Here is a 24,373-nt window from a genome sequence, read left to right as displayed (position 1 = left end):
CACACGGGGAGAGCGAAACAAGTTTGTGTGTGTGTGTGTGTGTGTTTTCTCATGAGGAAACTAGTCGAGCCACTCTATTTGCTTTCTCAGACATTAGAAAAGACCTGCCCTAACACACACACACTTTAACAAGCCTACATGTACAGTTATACGCAGAAAACGCTCTCCACAGTTGGTTTCCACCTGCTGAAGAGGGACGACAGGAGAGATCAGACGAGTCCAGCTCGCAGAGACGCGATGTAGACCGACAGCCCGACGGGTGAAGCGACAGGTGTCGTTTATCATGTCCATCACTGTGAATCTCAGGAGGATCTCCAACCTGCCGGGACGATCTGACAGGAAGGTCGAGCTCTGCTTCAGAGGTAACCCGTCCGTACGCTCCTCTTGTCGGCTCCTCTTTGTCCGCTGTTAGTCACTGAAACCTGCACTATCCCTCCACGAGTGTATATTATGGTCTGTTTCCCGGTTTGTTATTTGAAATTTTAACGTTACGGCGAACAATGATATTTCAGACGAACGGTGAGCTTCCAGCTTTGTGTCAACAGTGAGGAAAAGTACTTAATTACAAGTACAGTCTGACGTGAAAAATATTTAAATGGATAGAAAAACATTCATAAAGTGTCAAAGGTAAATATAGAGTAATATATTTATGCATTATATTGAATTTAATGTTGTAGCAGGCCAACACGGAGCTCTTTCCAACTGCCTTTAGGTAATTTAATCTATAAGAATTATTCATATTCTGATTTGTTTGAACATCAACTCCAGTTGTGTCGGTGTAAAGTGGCAAAAAACAAACAAACAGGTGTCATGATTTTTTTTGATGTGACTGATGTTTGCGTGAATGTAATGAAAAGTGTAACAGAGAGGTGACGCCGTCCAGAGAAATCCGACCGCAACAGTCTCATTCAAACTTTGGACACGTTTTAAAACACATTTTTACATTTAACTAGGAATATAGATTTTCTTCTCCTCTACTTCCACTGAGCGCACGACAGGAAGGACGATTACAGGAAGTCGAAACATTTCAAGTTCGCCGGGCATTCGGCTGTTTAAAAAAAACATGACCTTGTACTTGAAGATGTGTGAAGTTTGATTTGGAAAGATCCATCCACATCAGATGTTTGTTTCAGATGTTTTATTTAATATTCCCGCGATGAATAAATAAATAGAATCAAACACACAGTTACATCCAGAGGTCATTAAAAAACATGCAGGAGGTCAGATAATCAATACAATTGGTATAGTATTATATATAATATAGTATTAGTTTTTATATATATATATATACCAAAACAAAAATAATTTCATAAGGTAACAGGTAACTAAAAGGGTTCAATATATCCCTCCGAAATGTAAGATAGAAATATAGAGTTGCACCATCGCTGCTTCGTTTGGTTCCTCGATGGGAAACAACAACAACAAAAAAATAATTTGCGTAAAGTGACATCTTTACGGACAAGGATATTTTCATCGTCATATTTCTACTTCTACTTAATTAAATGATCCGAGTCGTTTTTTCACCACTGGCCCACCGCGCATGAAAGGTCAACTGTATTTAAATCTTGCTCCGTGTTTTAAAGTGTGTTTGTACGGTTTGACCCACAGTTAGGTTAGTTTTACCCGCCTGTTAATGTCTAATGGCAGCTACTGCATTTGTGTTGTTGCGATGGTAACCAGTGTGTGTCTCTCTCTGTCCGCCAGATTTCACCCAGAAAACCAGAGTCCTGCAGTGTGAGAACGTGGCCGTCTTCAACGAGGTCGGTAACCTTAACGAACACTTTCAGACCAATCATAGAAAAAGGCCAATCAGGAGCCTCAGAGCTGCAGCGTGTTGAGCTGCAGTACCTCGGATGTCCACCAAGGGCTGCTCGGATAAAAGTTTAGGCTTATTAGTTTATTAAATTTAGTTAAATCAGGGATCATATCCAAAATACTTTATACTCAGAAATTGGTTTATATCAAATTTAGGTACCAGCTATCTTCCATCTGCAGTCTGACCGACTGTTTTAAGGTAAATGAGAAACACCAAAAGTTCTGGCTACAAATTCCTTCCTGATGACGTCAGTGTGGATTTTATAAACGGGTCGGTTCTGGCAGAAGTGAGGACGATGAGCTGCTGAGATTTCAGATCACGTGACCTCCATCATAGTTGCCTCTCGTATGTGTGTGTGTGTGTGTGTACTTGTTTGTCTATCTTTGTGAGGACCTACTTCAGTTATAGAACTTACGAGTGAGGACGTCTGTGGAATACGAGGACATTTTGGCCGGTCCTTACTGGGACACACTTTCATTGGGCTGTTTGAGGGTTCGGATTTGGTTTTAAGGATTAGGGTGAACAGATGTAATAGATAAGGGCGGTGCGATCTCATCGTGTCAATGACGGTCCTTACAAAGATAGAAGTCGAAGTGTGTGTCTGTGGGTGTTACAACAGGTAGCTGCAGCTGTTTGCCTGCTTCAGATTGAAACTATTTTAATTGAGCTGATAGGAAACTGTACCCCTCCTACAGTACACATACACAACCACTCCTTCAACACACACGCACACACACACGCTTGTTGAAGTTGACGTGATTGTAATCTAAAGATCTCTGTGAGAAAGAAAACATGAAACTCTTTTTTCAAACTAAATAATACGCAGGATTCACCGTGTCATAGCAGGATGGCTCAATGTTTGTCAGGTCCATCGCTTTAGTCCAGAATTAAATGTCTCAACAAGTTCATGTTCCCCAGAGGGACGAACCCTAACGACTCCGGTATACCCTGAACTTTTCCTTTAGCGTCACCATGAGGTTTTTGCTTTTAATGAACATGACATTTTGTAAAGTTGTTTATCATTTTCAGCGTTTCTTATAATTGTTTTTCATGGCGTATGTAGACTCCATAAAAACTTTCTTTCTGCGGTCCCTCTTAATAACACTGATGATCCACCATCAGGTCAAAGTTTTAATTTATCCATCACTTTGTTTTATAACCAAATACCTGCAAAACTACTGACATTCCCATCGCACTCGTGTAGTTTGTGTATTTCACAGTTCACAAATTTCACAGATGATAGGAGACAATAAATAAAAGTGCAATTGAAGGTAAAAAGCAAAAGATTTCAGAGACAGACTTTGGAGCGCTTCTACATACTGAAGAAAAAAAAACATTTCTTCATGATGATCAGAAGAGGCCGCGATTTCTTGATTTTGTGGTTTAATTAGTCAGCAGAATGGAAACAATCATTTTCACGTGATTTTACAGGCCGAGAAAATATTTGTTTAAGAGATATTTCATTGCATCACCACCTGTTTGTTGACATAAACACGCTAACAGATGATGTAATACACTAACTTCTGTGTGAACGTGCTTGGTTTCTGAATGCCTGTATATTTCTCTGCTACTGAGTCAGGCAGGTGTTTGTTTTTCAGGTGTGACCAGGTGAGTGTGCGTGCATGTGTGTGTGTGTGTGTGTGTGTGTGTGTGTGTGTGTGTGTGTGTGTGTGTGTGTGTGTGTGTTCGTTCGTGTCTAACCCCGAACACATCGTGATGCATGGTTGTCGTGGAAGATGTCGAAAGTAAAGACAGAAACAGTCTCTTCCTTCTTGCTCGGGGTTGTAATTTACTCAGTTGTAAACAAACGTTACACTGTTAAAACATTGTGTGCCACACACTGTTTCTGAAAGAAAAAATGAATGTGCTCGAAACGTCTTTGTGTAATCTGACTTCCATGTGTGTGTGTGTGTGTGTGTGTGTGTGTGTGTGTGTGTGTGTGTGTGTGTGTGTGTGTGTGCAGCATTTCCGTTGGCCTCACTATGGTAAAGTGATCCAAGATGAAGTTTTGTCTGTCAGTGTTTACAACTGCAGTAAAGTTTTCTCCAACAGGTAACTAACACACACACACACACACACACACACACACGCACACACACACACGCACGCGCGCACACAATAAATCCCCGAGTGTTTTGCCCGAACCTTATATATTGCTGCTTATTGTTCATTTGTAATCATGAAATCTTGATTGGAATAAAATGATGATTTAAAAACAAAAACAGAGGAAATTTTTGTTGAAATACAGATACACAAACATATAATTTTGCCGTATGAGTTTCATATGTGTGTGTGTGTGTGTGTGTGTGTGTGTGTGTGTGTGTGTGTGTAGACTGCTCGGTAAGCTGATCGTCAGTCTCCAGCATGTCACTACAGCCGGGAGGTTGTCGCTACGGGAACCGCTCACTGATGCCAACTACAGCCTGACTGATGTAAGGACACACAAACACACACTCTTCTGTAAAAAAAAAAAAAAGAAAAAAAAAAAAGAAGAGTCCTGATCTTGTTTTCAGCCACTTCGGTTTCTTCTCTGTCCTCCCGCAGATCTTTATAGAGCTCGAAATTCGCTTTAATCCTGTCGAGGGAACGGCAGGCGGCTGGGAGGGAGAAGACTTCCTGAAGGTCCAAGACAAGGATGAGTAAGATCAACTCCACACAGAACCGGAAACATCAAATTAAAGGAGCATTACAACTTTTATTTAGATCCTTCTGTTCCCTCTAGAGTGAGAGGAGAATATGTCATGATAGAGATGGTTCGATTGGTCGTATAAGGATGTTTTAAACTGGTCTGAAGAGGTTGACCAGTTTACCTTTTGCTCTTGGATTAGTCTAGTTCACATTTTTCATTGTGACAGTGGCACCAAAAAAAAAAAAAGGCAAAACAAAGCTCCCGAATTTCCCAGTAAAATATCTTGAGACTGTTTAAAACTTCCAGGTGACAAATGTGTTTCCTACCAGAGTGCAGATGCCCTCAACAGTCTGACTCATCAAACCTTCAGATGAAGTCAGTGTCACCGTTTACTCTGATCGAGGAGATTTTTGTAGAGAATTAGTGCCGACCTGCAGACCCACAGAGGACGGATGATTCTCTCATTTTGTTTTTTCTTGGTTCATCCTTAAGGTCAGCTCTGGTCATCAGGAATGAGGGATTCGATGACCCTGACAGGTGAGAATTTACTCACACTTACATTCTCTTACCTGAACCAAAAGGTGACATCAGCGGAAGTGTTTGAGCTGCCAATCAGTAAAGAATCACGTGACCTTTACGTTATCACGTTACGTCGCGAGCTCCTGAGAGCCATTATTTCAACAGTAAGTTTAGATTATTTTGTTTTATGTGTCTGCCAGATCCAGGATGAGCCTAAATTGTCAATCTAAATTTTATTGTTCATAAAAAAGCTTTTTTTGTCCTCTGAGCTCAAAGTTTTAGCCGTAAATTCACAGAGGACCTGTTCAGATTCAACAAACAGTCAGTCTACCGGTCAAATGTTTTATTGATCCATCCGTCCACCTCGACCTCCTCCCTTTGTGGAGGTCATCGCTCTGTCATATGACCTTATTTTCTCATATACTCCTGATGGAAAACAGCAATAAATCCCATAATCACTTGAATGTAAGAATACAGTTTGAGTCACTTTGAGGCGCTTAATGAAACGACTGATTGTCTTTTACTCTACTCCACACGAGAGAAGACCCGTCCACCACTGGTTATTGGAATATAATTCACTGCATTACAACTCAACGGTCTATAAACCCTTCTGGTTCTGGCTGAATGCTAAAACAAACCATACAGAAACACTCTCGTCTATCGTTAGTCTGCAGACCGTCGCCCGCCCAGATCAGCGGGACAGAGAGGCTCGGCGTCTGGGGCAGAGTCTGGTCCGGACCGGGGATGAAAATGAAGAAGATGACGATGATTATGATGATGACGACCTGATGGACATGGAGGCCTCCAACATCATGTTCACTCCTCTGCTGAGGTCAGTCTGGTCACCTGACTGCCCGCCAGCTTACCTGGAAAACACCTGGGGTGCTGTAAAACTGATCAGCTGTGTGTGTGTGTGTGTGTGTGTGTGTGTGTGTGTGTGTGTGTGTGTGTGTGTGTGTGTGTGTGTGTGTGTGTGTGTGCGTATGTGTGTGTAGTCGTTGCAGGTCGCTGTCCAGATGTTCTGTTGCTGCGATACCCAGAGTCCAGAGCTTCCAGGTTAAGGGCCCTTTATTCATTCATTTTTGATCAGTTATCTGGCTAACCAAGGACAGACACACTGCTCCTCAAGCAATTCCTGGAGGATCCGGAGGCATTTCCAGTCCGGATTATTTAAGTAATTCCCCCCCACGGTGCCCTGGGGGACTCCTCCCAGCTGGACGTGCCTGAAAACTCTTTAATTAAAGTGGTTATATACAGTAATTGGTATCTTTGTGAGCGGCGCCACTCATGATGATCCTGCAGAGAATAATTACTTTTACAGCTCCCCTCAGGTTTACAGATGAGTTTCAGGTCATTAAGTAGCTGTCAAACCTCTGTGGTCCACTGTGGTGAAATAAGCACGTGTGTGTGTGTGTGTGTGTGTGTGTGTGTGTGTGTGTGTGTGTGTGTGTGTGTGTGTGTGTGCGTGTGCGTGTGCGTGTGCGTGCAGGTAAATGTGAACATCCTGGAGGCTCAGAAGCTGGTTGGAGTGAACATCAACCCGGCAGTTTTTGTCAGAGTGGGAGGTCAGAAAAAACACACGGCAACGCAGAAGTCCACCACCTGCCCCTTTTACAACGAGGTACAGTGGAGTGGACAAGCACAGTAGAATATAGTACTGTGGTATACAGTAAAGTAAAGTACAGTAGATACAATAGTGTAACACCTGTTTATCGCGTCTCTTCATCTCTTTCAGAACTTCCAGTTTGAATTTCAGGAGGCTTCACAGATCCTGTTCGATAAAGTCATCGAGATAAAGGTCTGTTCTACTGTTTTGTTTTTTTTGGTCGTTTTTTCACTTCTGTTTCTCCTGATGTTGCCATGGTGAGAGACTTGAGAGGAGGGGCGTGTCCAAAGTGAACACCTGTGATGTGTCCTCCTGACAGGTGTTCCACCGGCGGACTCTGGCCTTCCTGATGTCCCACATTGGAACATTTAAGATTGACATCTCGACCGTGTACAACCAGCCAGGTAACACTGTTCACACGGCAGTGCTCTGATCTGAATACTGCCGGACTTGCTGACCTCTGACCTCTCCCGCCTCTCCAGACCACCGCTTCTACCAGAAGTGGGCTCCTCTCACCGACCCGGCAGATACCAGGTCAGGGATCAAGGGTTACGTCAAAGCCAGCCTCAATGTGTTGATGAAGGGGGACGCTCTGAGCATGCCCAGTCTGGTATCGAGGTCCTTGTCCGGAGCCAGTGAGGACATAGAAAAGTTAGTAATCATGCATTCTGAATATCATCATGCATTTTCATATTAATCAATGTTACTATCGACATATAAAAACACAACTACTCAAAACTTAAATAAACAAAAGAGAAGTGATGGTGGAGGTCATGAATCAGCATGTCCAGATTAAAAAAAAAATGGTGATTTAAGTGTATTGTTTTTCATAATTTGCCTAATTAAGGGACATAAATGTTAAATAAGAGAGGACCCAGGATTGAGCCCTGGGGAACTCCAAATTTAACATCGGTAAAAAAAAAAGGCTCCGGATTCTGATGTTGGGTTTTTCCTGCAGGAACCTGCTGCTTCCTCGTGGTATGCCCTCCGAGCGTCCCTGGGCTCGGTTCCGTGTCCGGATCTACCGGGCCGAGGGTCTACCCACCATGGAAGCAGGTATAATGGCCAAGATGTCCGTCACTGACCGGGCGGTGTTCATTGACCCCTACGTGAAGGTGACCTTCGCTGGACAACAGGTACTCAGATACATAATATATATATATATATATATATATATATATATATATATATATAAACATTATTGGGGGGGTCAGACTGTCTCATGGTTCAGGAACATCAGGGATGAAACATAGATCGAAATGCTGCCTCAGCTTGTGCCTCAGTTCATTCACAAAACAAGGAAGGAAGTCATTTGAGTTTTGTTCCATTGGTCCTATGTTTCCTTGAAGTTTTTTGGGTTTTAAAAGATTTAAATCTGCTTTTGATAATACTGATATAAATCACCAAATCTGGAATTTTCTAATCCCACTGTGTGTATATTGTGTCTGTGTTCAGGGGGAAACGTCGGTCGCCAGCGTCACCAGTTGTCCAGTTTGGAACGAGGAGATCTCCTTCATCGAGCAGTTTCCTCCTCTGGCACAGCGAATTAAAATCCAGATCCTTGACGATGCCAAGATGGGAGACATCGCCCTGGCAACACACTTCCTGGACCTACAGCAGATTTCTGATCCCACCAGGAATGGTATGACCCTGAATTTGCACATGCTCAGTGACCTTTTTGATAGCTCGCCTGCAGAGAACCAGGCATTTATCTGTGTCATCTGTAATTCCTGCTTTTATAAATGTAATCATATTTTACGACGAAGTCTTCCTGTTTCCTGATCTGCTCCTGTTTTATTTACTGTTTAAAGAAAACTTGTATTCACTACTATTATGTTTTCTGACTAACTGATCAAAAGAACCGACAAATAGAAACAACTGTTATCTTTGACTGATAACAGTATATGTGTTAAATTGCGAAAGTGTTTTAGCAGCAGTAAACGCAAGTTTACATTTTGTACCACTTTACTTGTTAATTTTTGGACTGTGACATTATTTGAATACCAGGTTGTTGTTATTTTGACCAGTTCTGTCTTTTGTCGGCAGGGTTTAACCCCACCTTCGGCCCAAGTTGGGTCAACCTTTACGGTTCTCCTCAGAACTCCACCCTCGGAGATGTGCACCAGGTAAACTGGACTCGACCAAACCAAACATTTAAAGCAACAATCCCGTGATTTGGGAAAATACATTGAATCAGATCTTTTTTTTTTTCACCAAACTCTCAGCAAGAAAGCACGTATGTGTTTCCCAAAATGTCAAACACTTCCTTGAATTTCCAGGTATCTCTTTGAGTTATTGACACTGATAACTTGGAGGTTGTTCAGAATTAAAATCGACTAAACTGGAGTCATCGAGACTAACCCATCTCTTTTCTCTGGAGGCTTTGAACGAGGGTCTGGGTGAAGGAATCTTCTACCGTGGCCGACTCCTCCTCGCTCTCTGCATGGAGGTTTACTTCTCGCCCTCCGCCGTCACTGCGGACACGGGCTCCGCCGCCATGGGAAAGGTACCGGCCTCAAAACTTCACAGTGACAGTATGTCACAACGTTCAGGCAACACGTTTCTTCATCAGCGCTTATTTCCTGTTTAATCAGAATCAGGATGTTGTTACCTTGGCAACAACAACATCTAACTTAATTTGACCTTAATGTTAACCTGATTTCTGCAACTCTCAAATTCACCTAATTAAATCTCTTATGAAGTCACTGACTCTCATGTGAATGTGAAGGTGAAAGGAGCTCTGGGGAAGCTGGGACTCAAGAAGAAGAAGAACAAGAAGGCAGAGAAGGAAGGTCAGTCTGCCGAGGACACAGAAATGAGAAAATAAACTTTTAATGGCGAGTGTCTTGTTTCCCAAGATGATTTATGAATGTCGGAAACAGCAATTAAAAACAGTTCTGTTCTAGTTTTCTGGAAGCAAATTCTCCTCAACTGGAAACAAACGGCAGCAACCTGGAGCTGTTTCGTCTCTTTTACTGACTCAATGAGACAACAGGGTTTTATTCCACTTCCAGTCTAAAGGAGAGATATTTTGAAATGAGCTTTTCTCCCAACTAAGCTTTGGAAGTTGATTAATCTAAAATGTTCTGCTGCAGTACGTATGTACGGTATGTTTGTGTCTCATATTTCAACTGCTAAAGAAGTACAGAATAAACAAATATTCTTGGTTTATTAACTTGTTGCTGCTGTAGCGTCTTCAGCTGCGAGTGGTTTACCTGACGAGTCAGGAGAGGTAGCAGTGGAGGTACCAGAGGCCGTTACCGTGGAAATAGAGGAGATCCACCCTCTCCCTGAGGTCAGTTCAATCAACACCTCCTCCATCATCATCATCAATGAGCCATTTTAAACAAACTGGGTCTTGGCTGCATCTGTGATATTTGAGAGTAAATCGCATTTTATCTTTATGTTATATTATTTCTGTTTTTATTGAACATTTGAGGTCAAACAATTTGTTTTCTCCTTGTTTTTTTTTTACTGTGTTAATTTTTCCCTGTTCTCCTTTCGGCTCATTTGTTCTTAATTTTCTTTTTCATCCCTTCATTTGTTTACTTCTTATGTATTTTTGTTGAAAGAGAAAAATGTATGCTTAAAGATCAGTTATTTTGCTCTCTGAGAAAATTTCTGTTCTCAGCATTAAGTTGGTAGAAATAATCTGCCATCCAATTTTTTATTGATTTTAGGCAGGCTAAAAAAAAATTATGGCAAATTGAACTAAATGTATAATCGAGTATCATCTGCATAACAATGACAATAAATACCCTTAAAACCACTTATTCTCTGGCAATAATACAAACGAAAGATGCAGCAGACATAATTTGATGTGAAGACTTCACAGAGTGATGACCTGCAGCTCTCAGACTTTCCTCTTCTCTTCTTCTTCAGGGTTTTCTGGGACAGAAGGAGGAGTTTCTGCTGTTTGCCTCTTTGTTTGAGGTCACGATGATGGACCCATCTGTTGGAACCAAACCGATGACCTTTGAACTCTCAATAGGTAAACAGTGAATTCTGGATATCAGAACTGTTTGCTCATAGACTGCAGGGCTGCTCTGCTCAATTTGTTCATATGAGAGATTAAACCAAGTCTTCTACATTGATAGCAACATAAACCTACTAATGTTGTGAGTAAGAATTCGAAGGTTGCCAGTATAACAAGGTATTACTTTTCTGACACCGGAGAACCAAATATAGGTGCCAAATGGGTTTTGGCTCAGGTTTGGAGGCATTTACTCGGTCTAATTTTGATTTAATATGAGTTCTAAATGATGGCATTTGGGCTTTGTACCCAGAGTCAGCATCCGACTTAGACCGTTCCTGAGCCCAACCTTTTTGATTTCCAGGGGCTCAGATGTAAATTTTATTTTATTTCCAACATAAAACCCCTGAGCTCCGTCAACTACTCTGTTTCTGGCAGGGAATCATGGGAAGGTGGTGAGTTGCGGGAGGTCCAAGAAGAGCCAGAGCAGGGAGGACCTGAGAAGGAGCCGGGAGGAGCTGAGAAGGAGCCGGGAGGAGCTGAGAAGGAGCCGGGAGCATCTGAACGAGGAGACGAAGGTTCTGCTGGAGTCCGAGGACGAGCTGGACAGAGAGGAGGTCCAGAATCCCGAACCTGAGAACAGATCTGTGTCCGCCGCCATGAGACCCCAGCCCACTGAGTACGACAGGTAAATAACCACCACATCCACACAGGACCCAGGAGGTGCTCCGGAGCGGTCTCTAAAGGCAACCCAGTGCTTGTGTAGTGGTCACAAAAACGTGTGTAACTCGGGTGTTGATCAAGTGACGAAACCATAGACTGAATATCGACTAAAAAATGAGGCTGATGCAGAAGTGCCTTAAGCTGCAATACTATATGAGAAGGTCTCGATTCTTGAAGGTGTAACCCGTTAGTTAAACAATCTACCGACTTCCTGCCTCTCTGTGTCTCTTTACCTGTTTTTAAGGTCTTTCCAGTGTCTTCAACTCCAGCCCCCCTCAGTGAAACTAAAGCCGTGTCTGTTTATCTGGAGTCAGTTTGAAAATCACAGCTTTCGTCTCTATCAGGCCAACTGTCTCAACAAGATGGCCGACAGGCTGGTGAGAGCCAATGGACTGTAAATATCAAAAATTAGATTATAGGTTTTGAGAAATCCCGACAACTTCATCTACGCTGCTCTTTCAGGAGATCGGTCTCAACGAAGTGGAAACTCTCTTGAGGAGGCCGAGGAGCAATGCGAAGGAGCGTTTGGTGGAGGTGCTGCTGGAGCTGGTGGCCTCCTGCAAGTGAGTGTCCTCCTTCTGAAAACTTGACTAGAATAGATTCAGTCTGACTTGATTCATCATCTTGTCTGTCTCTTTTTCTGGTGTCCTCTCTGTCTGTCCTTCTGTCTGTACTCCTTTCTCTCCCTCTGCAGACATTTCAGTCTTTTCTCAGACAGAAAGTCTCAGTCTCGTCCCAACAACCTGGACAAATGCAGGAAGGAGTTTATCAAGAAGAATTTGGTGAGTTTGTTCGAAGCTGTCTCTTTTTCTACCTGCCTGCCTCTCTGTCTTTCTGCCTTTTCTCTGACTGACTAAATGTCTGTCTGTCTCCAGGTCCTGCTGGCCAGACAGGCGGTGAAGGCGAGGCGGAGGATCACAAGACGGACCGCCAAACAGCGGTTGATGGACGGCAGGAAAATCCTTAACACGCTCCGCCTGCTCGCTGCAGAGGTCAGAGTTTATTTAAACGTCTCCACAAAGACGTCAGAAATCCTCGTACGTCCAGTTCGTCTGAGGTCTGACATTTTACTCTCTCCAGCCCCAGAATACCATCCCCGATGTTTTTATCTGGTTACTGAGTGGAAGCAAGCGATTGGCTTACGTTAGGATCCCCACGTACTCCATCTTTTTCTCATTGGTGGAGGAGCAGAGGGGGCGGGACTGTGGCAAAGTGACCACCCTCTACATGAAGGTAATCATCAGGGGGCATTTTGGGGAAAGTCTGAGGACATCTGGTGGGTTGATGAGGTGTAACAGAAGGCAGGAGTGAAAACATAGACTGTATGGAAAGATGGACGAAGCATTGGCGATCCCATTTGGGTTGTACTGCAGTTGAATTGAAGAAAGAAAATAAGTAAAATAAACATTTACAAGACATTAAAGTCCGTTGAAGGTGTGTTTGTTCAGTTTACCAAAGAGAAGTTATAATTATTAAGAGTCAAAGACTGATTAAAACATTATAATGAAGAGCAAAACTGTCTTTGGAAAAATCTTTTTACATCAACAAATGTTTATAATAGTTTATAAAAAAAAATATAAACTCAAATAATAGAGTTCACCAGTGAATCACCATCCTGGCATATCAATCAAACCAGGCACATACCACTCTTTGAGGCCTAACATCTAGTTAATTATGGGATTATTTTCAGTGACCACCAAGACACTGATCAGGAGTGAATTAAGCGAATGACATCATAAATTATTTATGATGTGCACCTCTCACTGCTCTGTGTCTAAAATCATTGAAAATGCTCCCTGCTCTGTTTTTGAAATCATCTGTGTGGCTGCATGTTTTAGCTCCTCGGTCCATAAAGACACGCTGCATTTATCTGCAGATTACCGATCTGTAGTTAATACAATAATTAATAACATTTTCCATTTTGCCTCTAAAATCAACCGTGATCCGTGTTTACATTCATCGACTGCCATCGCTGTTCTTTTTAAAGAATCCTTTTATGACATATTTTCATCCATTTTTCTCTAAAATCATTAGTGGTCAGTCTCTACATTCATTGACTATGATTACTGTTATTTTTATTAAATCATTGACCTTTTTGATAAAAACATCTTTTTTCTTCTGTCTATAAAATAATAATGCTCTCTGATAAAAATCCCTGACGATGCTCAGTGCGGATGACATTCTGTCTCTAAAACCACCGACGACACTCGATGCTTCGTCTCTCCAATCATCAATAATCTCTGACTCCTAAATCCTCAGTGACGCTCACCTCTCACTGTCCACTCCCTAAAATCATTGATACTGCTTGGCGTCGGGTCACCACATCATGTTTATCTTTCCTTCTAGTCTCCAGGAGGTGCAGCAAGTGAGATCTTTGCGAAGCTGGAGGTCTATTTGTGGCTCGGTCCTCTCAAGTACAGTAAAGAGGTCATCAACTGCCTGCCAGAGGAGTTTAAGCCGGTCTATGAGGAAGAGGATGACGAGAAGAAGAGGCTGGTTCCTGTCGGGGGGAGGAGGAAGCTTCCTGTCAGTTTGTCCTGCCAGGGTGAGTCAGCTGACCTCCTCCACTGGATAATTGCTCAGGACTCCAGGAGTTTGTACTTCAAAATAAAAGCCTAATAATTTCTTGTATTTTGACTTGTCAATCATGGATCTTCAGCTGTCCTGTTTAGACCTCTCTTTCTGTTGCTCTGTGCAGACAGCAGTTACTTCCAGCTGCGATGTCACTTGTACCAGGGCCGCGGCCTGATGGCTGCCGATGACAACGGCCTGTCGGACCCATTCGCAAGGGTGGTTTTCTCTACACAATGCCAGGTCACTAGGGTAGGTACCAACGTCCCAGTGGTTTGGCAAGTTATAATTGTTCATTTAAGGACTCAACACATTGATTTCTACTGTATCTAAAAAAAATTTTTTTTAAATCAACAAAACAGACAGCTCTTTCAAAATAAGAGTGATTAATGTTGAGGCTGAAATAATGAGGTAAATACTGTTAAGGATGGCATTAAACACACAAGATATTCATGATTTAGATCTCAATTTATATTTACATTTCACTAAAGTCTCTAGTGTTTGGTATTGCATCCAATTATATCACAATCATTGTTTTTACAATAGCTAGCTTTTTAATAAGCAGGCAGCCAATTAGAAAAAAAATAAATGATGTTCTGTAACCATGATATGAGTTTAATTTTATCCTACATTTCCCATCACAGCATAACATCTCTTATTAGACCGTCCCTGCCTGGTAAACACTCTGAACTGAACTGTGTTTGTGTTCAGGTGCTGTCAGAGACTCTCTCTCCCGCCTGGTGTGAATGTTTGCTGTTCGACAGAGTTCTTCTGGAGGGAGCGAGAGATCAGCTCCAACAGGATCCACCGCTCATCATCATCTACATCTACGACCACGACGCCGTGGTAAAGTCCAATTCTCTTTCCCACAGAAATAATATTATGTGACTCGCAAGCAACTTTTACACATCCATGGTAAATGTTTCACCATTATTCAACCTCGACTTTCTGTATGTAAGATAGAAAACATGGAACAGTTGGGCTTTGTTTTTCTAACGTCGAGCAGACGTAATGACGGCTCTATTTTACACAGCTGGTATGTTATGGGACCAGAAGGTTGCACTGATGTGTCATGTCATGACTCATATTTGTGGACTGTGAACAAAAATGGACTTTGTTTCTGGGCGTGAAAATAAAGCCAATGCGGAAGTGCGTTAAAGTGTAATACCGATAAGGGCCACTAGGGGCTGGCTAAAAAAAAACCCCAAAAAAACAACCTGTATAAAACGGGCAACTGATGGAGCTCTTCAGAGTCAAACATCAGTCCAAATGATTCTGTGATAAAAAAGTTGAAGATACATACAAAGAGGAAAAGTTCCAAATCCCAAAGTGCATTTTGTCAAGAATCACAGATGCTAACGGTGAGCTGCATCTAAAAACTGAAAACAGTGCAGTGCATTCAGGAGGTGATGTCACAACATTCGATGCTTGTGTTTGTGCTTGTGTGTGTGTGTGTGTGTGTGTGTGTGTGTGTGCGTGTGTGTGTGTGTGTGTGTGTTTGTGTGTGTGCACAGGGCAGTCCGAAGCTTCTGGGACGAGCTTTTGCCGAGCCTGAGTTTAAGCCTGTGGAGCTGTTCTACCAAAAGCCCCGCCTCCGTTTCTATGACGTCATCATGGGGAGGTTCCCCGCCGGAGAGCTGCTGGCCGCTTTTGAGCTCATCGAATTGGACTACTCTGGGTTTGGAGAGGTGACATCTGTCAATCAATCAATTATCCAAACAATCAGTGTCTGCTTTTTATTTTGGGAGTTGTCAGTCAGTGCGGACCAGTTTGTAGTCTGATTCTGGTTAAAGGATGGAGGTTAAAGGAAACTGGATGATGAGATGACAGGTTGAATGCAAAAAATCTGACATGGATTTATGTTACTTGGAAACAAACACAGAAATTCCAATGGAATTAAAGTATTTAGCTGCAAAGTCATGCAGGTTTACTGACTGGACCTTTAGTTGTTTTTTGGGATTCATGCACTTGTTTATCAATTTTTATTAAAAATGAATACAGTTGAAAGGATTTACTGTAAGTAAGTTATGTACTTCCTGCTTTAACTTTGAAAAACTGCACTTACGGGAATTGTTTAAATGCTGTTTTCTCAGCTGAGAAAGGTGCGTTTACTTCATGTTTGAAATAAAATAGTTTAAATGATCTGAATTCACTGTTGGTTCATTTCTAGCCTGTCAGATCATCTAGTTTCTTTAACTAGGTTGTTAAAAGTTGTTAAAAGAGATGGACCGAACTACAAAAATATAATCAGAGTTGTGATCTGTCAGATTTATCGAAAACAAACAGCGTGGATGAATTAATTGTGGTTAGTTAAAATCCTCTCCGTGCTGCAGCCCTGTCTGCCCAGCAGCGTGGATCCTCAGGAACTGACCTACTTGGACGAACAGAGATTTTACATCATCCCAGAAGGAGTCCGGCCGGCTCTGAAGACCTTCAGGATCGAGGTCACACGCACGCACACACGTACACACACGGTCTGCTGACATTTTGCAGATGTGTTTTGGGGGACTGCTGGCTCACGGGATGTTACCTGTCCGTGTGCGTCTGGGTGTGTGTTCAGGTGCTGTTCTGGGGTCTGCGGGATCTGAGGCGGGTGCAGCTGTTCGAGGTGGAGCGACCTCTGGTGAGGGTGGAGTGCGCAGGACGACAGCTGGAGTCTGAGGAGATCCAAAACTACAAGACTCACCCGAACTTTAAAGAGCTGGTCCGCTACATCGACGTGGTCAGTTTCAGAACAGCAGATCGGGCTCAAAGAGGCGCGGCTTCGTTTCACCTCCATCGCGTGAACACAGAACAGGACGGACACGACGAACATCCTCTCACCTGTTCTTCCTGTTTCCTGTCCGTCGTTTTCAGGAGCTGCCGGAGCAGTCGTACCTCCACCCTCCTCTGACCGTGTTCGTGGTGGAGCATCGGGCATTCGGGCAGCTCGCTCTGGTCGGTTCATACGTGGTCCAGAACCTCATGAACTACGCCCCGCGTGAGCTGGAGGAGGAGCCAGAGGAGGAAGAGGAGGAGCCAAAACCAAAAGGTAAGATCTTTAAAGAAATTTTGTGGGACTCAAAAGTTAACTTCTCCCCTCAAGTGTTTTACGAACAGAGTTTTGATGTGCGTCTCTCCAGCGAGTAAAAATACTGCGAAGTTCAACCCTCTGATAACAGTGAAGAACATCGGACTCAGCAGCCTGACAGTCACACAGACGAAGATTCCCATCAACCCCATCAAGCTGGTTAATGTACGCATGTTAATCTCCCCTTTAGAAAGTCAATACCAAAATTGTTTTAAAAATTTCAAAAAAGATTTCAACCATTTGTTAAAATATTTGTAGATTTGTTGAGACTTTGCTAATTGATGTGAATAAACCCCTTCAGGCACCCCTGAAGAAGTTGATAACGAAAGGGGAGGAGCTTGAGGAGGAGGTGCTTGAGAAAGAGGAGTTGGACTGGTGGTCAAAATACTACGCTTCACTGGAGGAGCTGGAGAAACAGGTGAGAAACCGGTTTACCTGTCCACCTGTCAGTTCACCTGTCTGATAAATTTAAAACAAATGCACCAATACATGACAAGGATAAACTAAAATGTTGATTAAAAGGTCAATTGGCAGATTTAACACACAAAGAACATGTTTGTTAGTACGCGATTAGAAAGAACAAATTACATAAAACAAAGAAATCAATTAATATTAGAAGGAAATAAATAAAAAGGATTCTTTATTCATATATTCTGTGTTTCTATTAAAAATAAAATCTCCACTGTAGAGGTGCATTGTGTTTACAAAAGAAAGGAAATTACAGGCATTTACATGGAGTTACAATATTTTGTTGAATTGATAATTAACAATTATGAGTAAGTATTATAAGTATTTAAGTAAACCATAATGTGGAAATATTTCTATTTTTTGCTTTCATGAATCCAGCATTAACCATCAACAAAATACAACTTAATTTAGAAAGTCTCTCAGACCCTATACTTGATATATATATATAAAGTTTTATTTCAAACATAAATGCACAAATGTACAAATATCAGTATTAAAGGCGCAGAAGAGAACTACTGCATTAATTAGGTAATACATATAATGATAAAGTCTTCCCTCAACATGTGTGATGTGTTGCTGTCTGCAGGCAGCTGAGAGGGAGGAGATGGAGGAACAAGCAGAGACAGGTACAGTTTAACTCCAACTATGACATTTCAATTATAATAATATATATATTCCCTTAATGCTTTATTGTTTACATTATTTCAAAACAATAACACATACAGCTGATTATTACAATAAGCTGCTGAGTTTTGAGGTTTATAGTTGAAGCGTGTGCCGCTGTAGTTCCTCTGATGTCCACTAGATGCTGCTGTATTAAATTGAATTGGAAAACTCCCAAATTATCTGTAACAATATACATTCAATCCAGTTTTTGCACAAGTTTAGCTTCCAGTAGATCATTTACCTTCATATCACGGCAGATTTTCAAAATAAATGTTCCACTAACACAATGAACCACGTGGCCATAAGTATGCAGACGTTGAAAAACATCGCAGCCACATGTGATAGTTGATGTGGGAGGAGCCTGAGGGGAGACTCTTACAAACCATTTTTTTACGGACCTTGTTTTGTGCATAAGAGTCACACATATCCAGGCATAGTTGGAAGCAAAATATTGTCCAAAAACATGATTGTACACGGTAGCATTTCTTATTCCAAAACAGGAAAATCCCACCCAGGTCAGACAAGACAGATAAAGTACATGTTATGTGCAAATATGGGAAATTACAACAATTAAAAAGAAAACATCACAAACATGAGGCACAATAAGTTAAACATACTCTAAAAACAATTAAAAATAGATTAAATGATATGTTAACAGAGTGGTGTTTTATTTTTGACAATAAAGTTATCTTCTTTGTACAGATGGAGCAAATCTGACCATGGCAAACATCGAAGAGGAGGAGGAGGAAGTGATGGTGGTGGAGATCGAGCCTCCCAAACGCAATAAGATTGCCACTCTGAAGGTGTGAGGTCACAGAAACACAACGCCCAACCTGAAGTAGACAGTCCACCATTTTCGACCGCATTGCATGCTGGAAATCTTAGATGGGCTTTAAGGTCGTGTCAGGAAAAAAAAAAAATCACAAATGGATTTGGTGAGAGTTGAAGCGGAACATGCGGGCCGTCCAAACCCAACATACAGAAATGAAAACAGTCGGTAAAATAACAGTCGATTTAACCTTCGTGTGTGTTTTTTTTTTGGGTGTTCAGCTGTATGAAGGCGATCTGGAGTCAGAGTTCAGTCAGTTTCAGGACTGGCTGAAGACCTTCCCGCTATACAAAGGCAGAGCGAACAGTGAGGATGACGAAGAGGATGAGGAAGAGAGGCTGATGGGAAAATACAAGGTAATGTCGACGTAGAGCTGTCGTTCTGTCCGTCTGATATTCATGATATGATTCCCTGCTCTCCGTCCTCAGGGCTCCTTCCTGCTTTATCCGATTGATCCGGAGGACAAAGAAGACACCATCTGCCAGATCACCAATGGGATCCCCAAAAACTCACCAATCAAAGTCTTAGTCCGCGTCTACATCGTCAAGGTACCTGTGTGTCCCTGTCTCTTACTTGGTTGAACTGTCCTCGATTTGAATTTGATTGAACCCAGTTGGTACAGTGTTTGTATTCTACCGTGAGTTCTAGTGTGTTCTGTTGTTTCTGTCTGTGTCCCGCAGGCCACCAGTCTGGCGCCCACAGACCCGAATGGTAAAGCTGACCCGTACCTCCAGGTCCAGGTGGGAGAGAAGAGTCTGGACAGCAAAGATCGATACATCCCCAAACAGCTCAACCCGATATTCGGAGAGTCCGTACCTGTCTGTCCAGTTGTCTGTCCACCCGCCCTCTTTGACTAGCTGTCTGCACAGTTTGTTTGACTGTCTGTCAATCTGTCTTTATTTCAGGGTGTTTGAGCTCACAGTGTCTTTCCCACTGGAGACAGAGCTTGTTGTCACAGTCATGGACCACGATCTTGTTGGGGCCGATGACGTAATTGGCGAGACACGGGTTGACCTGGAGAACCGGTTCTACAGCCGCCACAGAGCCTCCTGTGGTCTGGCTCTTTGCTACGACACGTCAGTACCTTGATATTACACCAGTCTCAGAACTATGACCCATTGGAACCAGTACTAGAACATGTTAGTACCAGAACTATGACATGTTAGAACCAGTACTACAACATGTTAGTACCAGAACTATGACCCATTAGAACCAGTACTAGAACATGTTAGTACCAGAAGAATTTCTATGTTTTCGGACCACATTGGTTCTAGAGGTACACACCGGTAAAGTCGGTTCTACTGTATGTCCCTGGATCTTCAAATGTTTCCGTGTCTCTGTCTCCAGTGACGGTTACAACATGTGGCGTGATGCAAAGAAGCCGTCGACCGTCTTGGCCGAGCTCTGCAGGAAAAACGGCATCCAGTCTCCAGAGTACCGACCGTCTGAGATCAAAGTCCTCAACAAGATCTTCAAAATCCCACTGGACGCAGTACCTGAAGGTAGGTCAGGTAGACGGGTCGACAGACCAGCAGGTGGACGGACAGGTCCACTCGGTTAGTCACGAAGGAAAAGGATTGTGTATCATCTACAAGCGATTTCATGTGCTCCTACTGCTCGTTTCACTACTGTAACCCTTCAATAACACTGAAACAGTGGTTTTACTGCCGCTCCCTTCTTCCAGCTCCACCAGATCTAATGAAACGAAGCAGTAACCGTTGATAGCAGCTCTAACTGCCGTGTTCTTGTTGTTGTTGTTGCTGCTGTTGTTGTTGTTGTCAGGTCTGCTGAAGAAGAACCAACGGTCTCAGGAGGAGGAGGCGGAGATGGAGGAGCATGCGGCCCTGAGCGTGCTGCAGCGCTGGAGGGAGATGAACGAGTTCCTCCCCGGAGCCGTTCCTCTGGTACCGGAGCACGTGGAGATCCGGTCTCTGCTGAACCGGGACAATCCCGGACTGCCGCAGGTACCCACGGCACACAGTTGAGGGCACCACGCTGCTGCTGGTCTACAGATAAATGTCCTCAACCGTGTGCGTATGTTGCAGGGTTACCTTCACATGTGGGTGGACATGTTCCCCACCGACGTCCCAGCTCCGCCCACTGTCGACATCAAGCCCCGCCTACCCGAACAGTACGTCAACACGACATCGCGTACGGTACGACAGAACAGCGAAGGACTCGTGATGATATCTTTGTTGTTGTTTCCACGGCGACAGGTATGAGCTCCGCGTGATCATCTGGAACACAGATGACGTGTTTTTGGACGATGTGAACCCGTTCACAGGCGACCCGTCCTCTGACATCTACGTCAAAGGGTCAGATTCACACATGCACATGGATTTCTTTACATTTTTGTAGGACTTTAACAGACTCGGTCCAAGTTAGTCTGATCGGTTGTCACAGCTGAAATCGTAACGATGATCAGCATCTTTTGTTCTGTGTGCAGCTGGATAAAAGGGCTGGAAGGAGACAAACAGGAGACGGACGTCCACTTCAATTCTCTGACTGGAGAAGGAAACTTCAACTGGAGATTTGTTTTCCGCTTCGACTACCTTCCTACTGAGGTACACATACACTACAAAAATGTCCATCTCATTATCCCAGCGTGAAGAGCGGCATCTTTAAAACTTCAGAGAACCAACAGACCCAAAATTTATTTTACATTTTTCACTATAATAAAACAAAAGCAAATCTTCCTATTGGAGAAACTTTTTTTTATTTTATTTCTAAATGATTCATCACTTAACAAAAAAAAAAATCTAATTGAATATCCTATCATTCAACTAATCATTTAATGAATCAAGTGTTGAGACATTTGATTACTGTTATTCTGGTTGATAGAAATACATCTTCCCCTCCTGCAGAAAGAAATAGTGTTTAAGAAGAAGGAATCCATCTTCTCTCTGGAGGAGTCGGAGTTTCGCCAGCCGGCTGTGATGACGCTGCAGGTCTGGGACTACGACCGCATCGCAGCCAACGACTTCCTGGGTGAGACAGACTGGACAAATATTTCAAATATTTATATTTACTCCAACATCCCAGGCCATATTTTTATTTCTGGTCTGCTCCACGAGGTCCACTGCGCTCAACCAGATACTGTTTTTTTTTACTAATTAATTCCAGTCACTTCTACTGCGTTACTTTTTTGATCACTGTTAAGCTACTGTCAATAAACTTTACACTTCCTGCCGATTTTTCTCATAATGCGTAACTCAAAGATCATAATTGCCTTGTTCTTGGTAGACTTTTAATGTGAAACATGTTTCTATGATTGCAAAAGGAAACAATCACCATAATAAATTGGTGAATGTCCTATTTAAGTGAGTATTTTAGATGAAGCCATTATTTAAAACCTATTTTCATTTGAAAATCGACATTATAATGCAAAATATCTCCATCGCCATCAGTTTGAATTGAACAATTTTCTGCCCTATACTGAAAAAAATTCGAATTGTTTATGAAAGAGTTTACAAACTGATTTTCATCCACACCAGAAACCTAAGATTTAGTTTTATAAAAAAAAAATATGTAAAAAAAAATTTGGGGGGTAATTTAGTTGAACTGACCCTTTAAATTAAAACAATTTCAACACTTGTAACATAATCCTGAGCTGTTTTTTTTTCCTCCTCTTTCAGGCTCCATAGAGTTTCGTCTTAGCGACATGGTGCGGCCGGCAAAGACGTCCGGTAAATGTACGATTGAGATGGCGAAGGATCGAGCCGGCCCTCGGTTCTCCATCTTTCGCGCCAAGAAGATGAAGGGCTGGTGGCCGTTGACCCGCCAGAAGACGGCCGAGGACTTCGAAAGGGAGGAGAAGGAGAAGGAGGAGGCCAAGAAGAAGGGAAGCAAGAAGAAAAAGAAGAGCAAGGACAAGAGGAGCAAGTTGAGACAGGAGGACATCCAGTTCATCGACAGCATGGGCAACACATTCCTGTTAATGGTACAAAAAAAAACAACAACAACATATCAGTCTCATGCTAATATTGTCTAACAAAAGCCAAACACGGTTACTACATATTTGAGTCTAACTTTTTGACTCCTGCTTTACCATAAAATAATATAATTTCTGTAAAAACAGGGTTTTAAATTTGCAGTAACTATAAAACAAAGGTAAAAAAAAAAAAACTGCAGTAGCAAACACTCTGGTTTCGTCAGCCGGCACTGCATTAGAAACAGACACAAATCCGTTGTGGAAATGACTGCATGGGCTCAGGAACACTTCTGAAAACACAGTTTGCCACTGCGTCCACGAATGCTGACTAAAACTCTGTCACGCAAAAATAAAATCATTGCATTCTTTAATTGTTTACATTTTACACAGCATCTCAACTTTATTGGAAATGCATTCATTATAAATCAAATTCAGGTTTTCATACTTGTGGTGACACTGAAACTGTGTTTGTGTGAAGGGAAAGGTGGAGGCGGAGCTTCAGCTGGTGATGTTGGAGCAGGCGGAGGCCAACCCTGCGGGGCGGGGACGCAAGGAGCCGGAGCCTCTGGACAAACCGAAGTACGATACACACACGCACACGCACACGCACACACACACACACACACACACACACACACACACACACACATTAACACACATACGGCTAAGAATAGGTCTCATAAGAAAGTGTCAGCAGAACTTGTTTTTTGTAAGCTTGCTATATTTTAGATAGTTTGCTTCTTAGCTTCTCAGCTGCTAATCGGACAATAAGTTTACATATTTGTCTGATGCATTCGCCTTATAAAATAAAAAATGCCAACACAGCAGGATAAATCAGACAGGTTCCTCCTTTTTGGACTCTTGAGCTATCAGTTCCCTCATAAGTCAGCGCGGTCATGATGGCTTTGAATTGGTCAATGGTGTAAATTTTCTGTAGAGATTTGTTCATATTCACCCCTTCAAACAAAGATTTTCCTCGAGATTTTCTTATTTATAATGTGATATGACCGGACCTGTAGCCTCAGTCGAAGTGTAAACTGTCTCCTGTCGTCTCTCCAGTCGTCCCACCACCAACTTCAACTGGTTCGTCAACCCACTGAAGACCTTCATCTTCCTCATCTGGAAGAAATACAAGAAGTACATCATTGCTCTGGCCATCCTCGTCCTCCTCATACTCTTCCTCGGCCTCCTCATCTACACGATGCCGCAGCAAATCACCGCCCTCCTCGTCAAAGGATGAAGAAACCTGCGGGGAGTCTTCATGCAAACCGTCTGAGGTTTCTGATCCAGAACTGATCATATCATATTTACTCCTTTGATTTCTGTGGAACTAAATCGATAAAAGTAGATTTAATATAATCACTCTGATTGCTCTACATTACCCAGCATCCTCAGCGATGTCAACTCAGGTAAGGATAGACAGGCATCTGTTTACTGTAGGATTTATCTGTCACCAGAGAAAATTATTGAAAATGTCTTACTTTATATTTAAGCCATATATCATTATTATGTAAATGTAACATTACAACTTACTAAACCTGATGTAACAAATCAGCACCTTTTCTTAATTAA

General features: G+C 42.5%; 1 protein-coding gene across 1 annotated transcript; it reads left to right on the top strand.

The window, feature by feature from the left end:
• The first annotated feature begins 283 nt into the window (after nt 1–283).
• Nucleotides 284–24,373, top strand: fer1l4 (fer-1 like family member 4). Its single transcript, XM_069150154.1, has 49 exons — nt 284–362; nt 1,705–1,760; nt 3,780–3,868; nt 4,149–4,248; nt 4,361–4,455; nt 4,938–4,982; nt 5,632–5,796; nt 5,960–6,020; nt 6,454–6,585; nt 6,700–6,762; nt 6,890–6,974; nt 7,053–7,221; nt 7,529–7,706; nt 8,026–8,212; nt 8,617–8,696; nt 8,951–9,076; nt 9,299–9,362; nt 9,762–9,865; nt 10,453–10,561; nt 10,982–11,231; nt 11,511–11,643; nt 11,729–11,829; nt 11,961–12,048; nt 12,142–12,258; nt 12,347–12,499; nt 13,613–13,811; nt 13,965–14,089; nt 14,549–14,683; nt 15,352–15,525; nt 16,171–16,281; nt 16,398–16,559; nt 16,694–16,868; nt 16,960–17,072; nt 17,209–17,325; nt 17,962–18,001; nt 18,744–18,844; nt 19,092–19,226; nt 19,299–19,418; nt 19,551–19,678; nt 19,776–19,946; nt 20,218–20,372; nt 20,653–20,834; nt 20,916–21,001; nt 21,087–21,185; nt 21,317–21,434; nt 21,735–21,858; nt 22,506–22,810; nt 23,280–23,380; nt 23,861–24,373. Exons 1-49 carry the CDS (start codon nt 284–286, stop codon nt 24,039–24,041), a joined length of 6,186 nt encoding a protein of 2,061 aa, XP_069006255.1. The 3' UTR covers nt 24,042–24,373.

This window comes from Embiotoca jacksoni, unplaced genomic scaffold, assembly GCF_022577435.1.
Source record: "Embiotoca jacksoni isolate LCO1_2020_lvr unplaced genomic scaffold, fEmbJac1.0.p SCAF_1, whole genome shotgun sequence".
NCBI classification, from domain to species: Eukaryota; Metazoa; Chordata; class Actinopteri; family Embiotocidae; genus Embiotoca; species Embiotoca jacksoni.
This window is presented reverse-complemented; position numbering and strand designations above follow the sequence as displayed.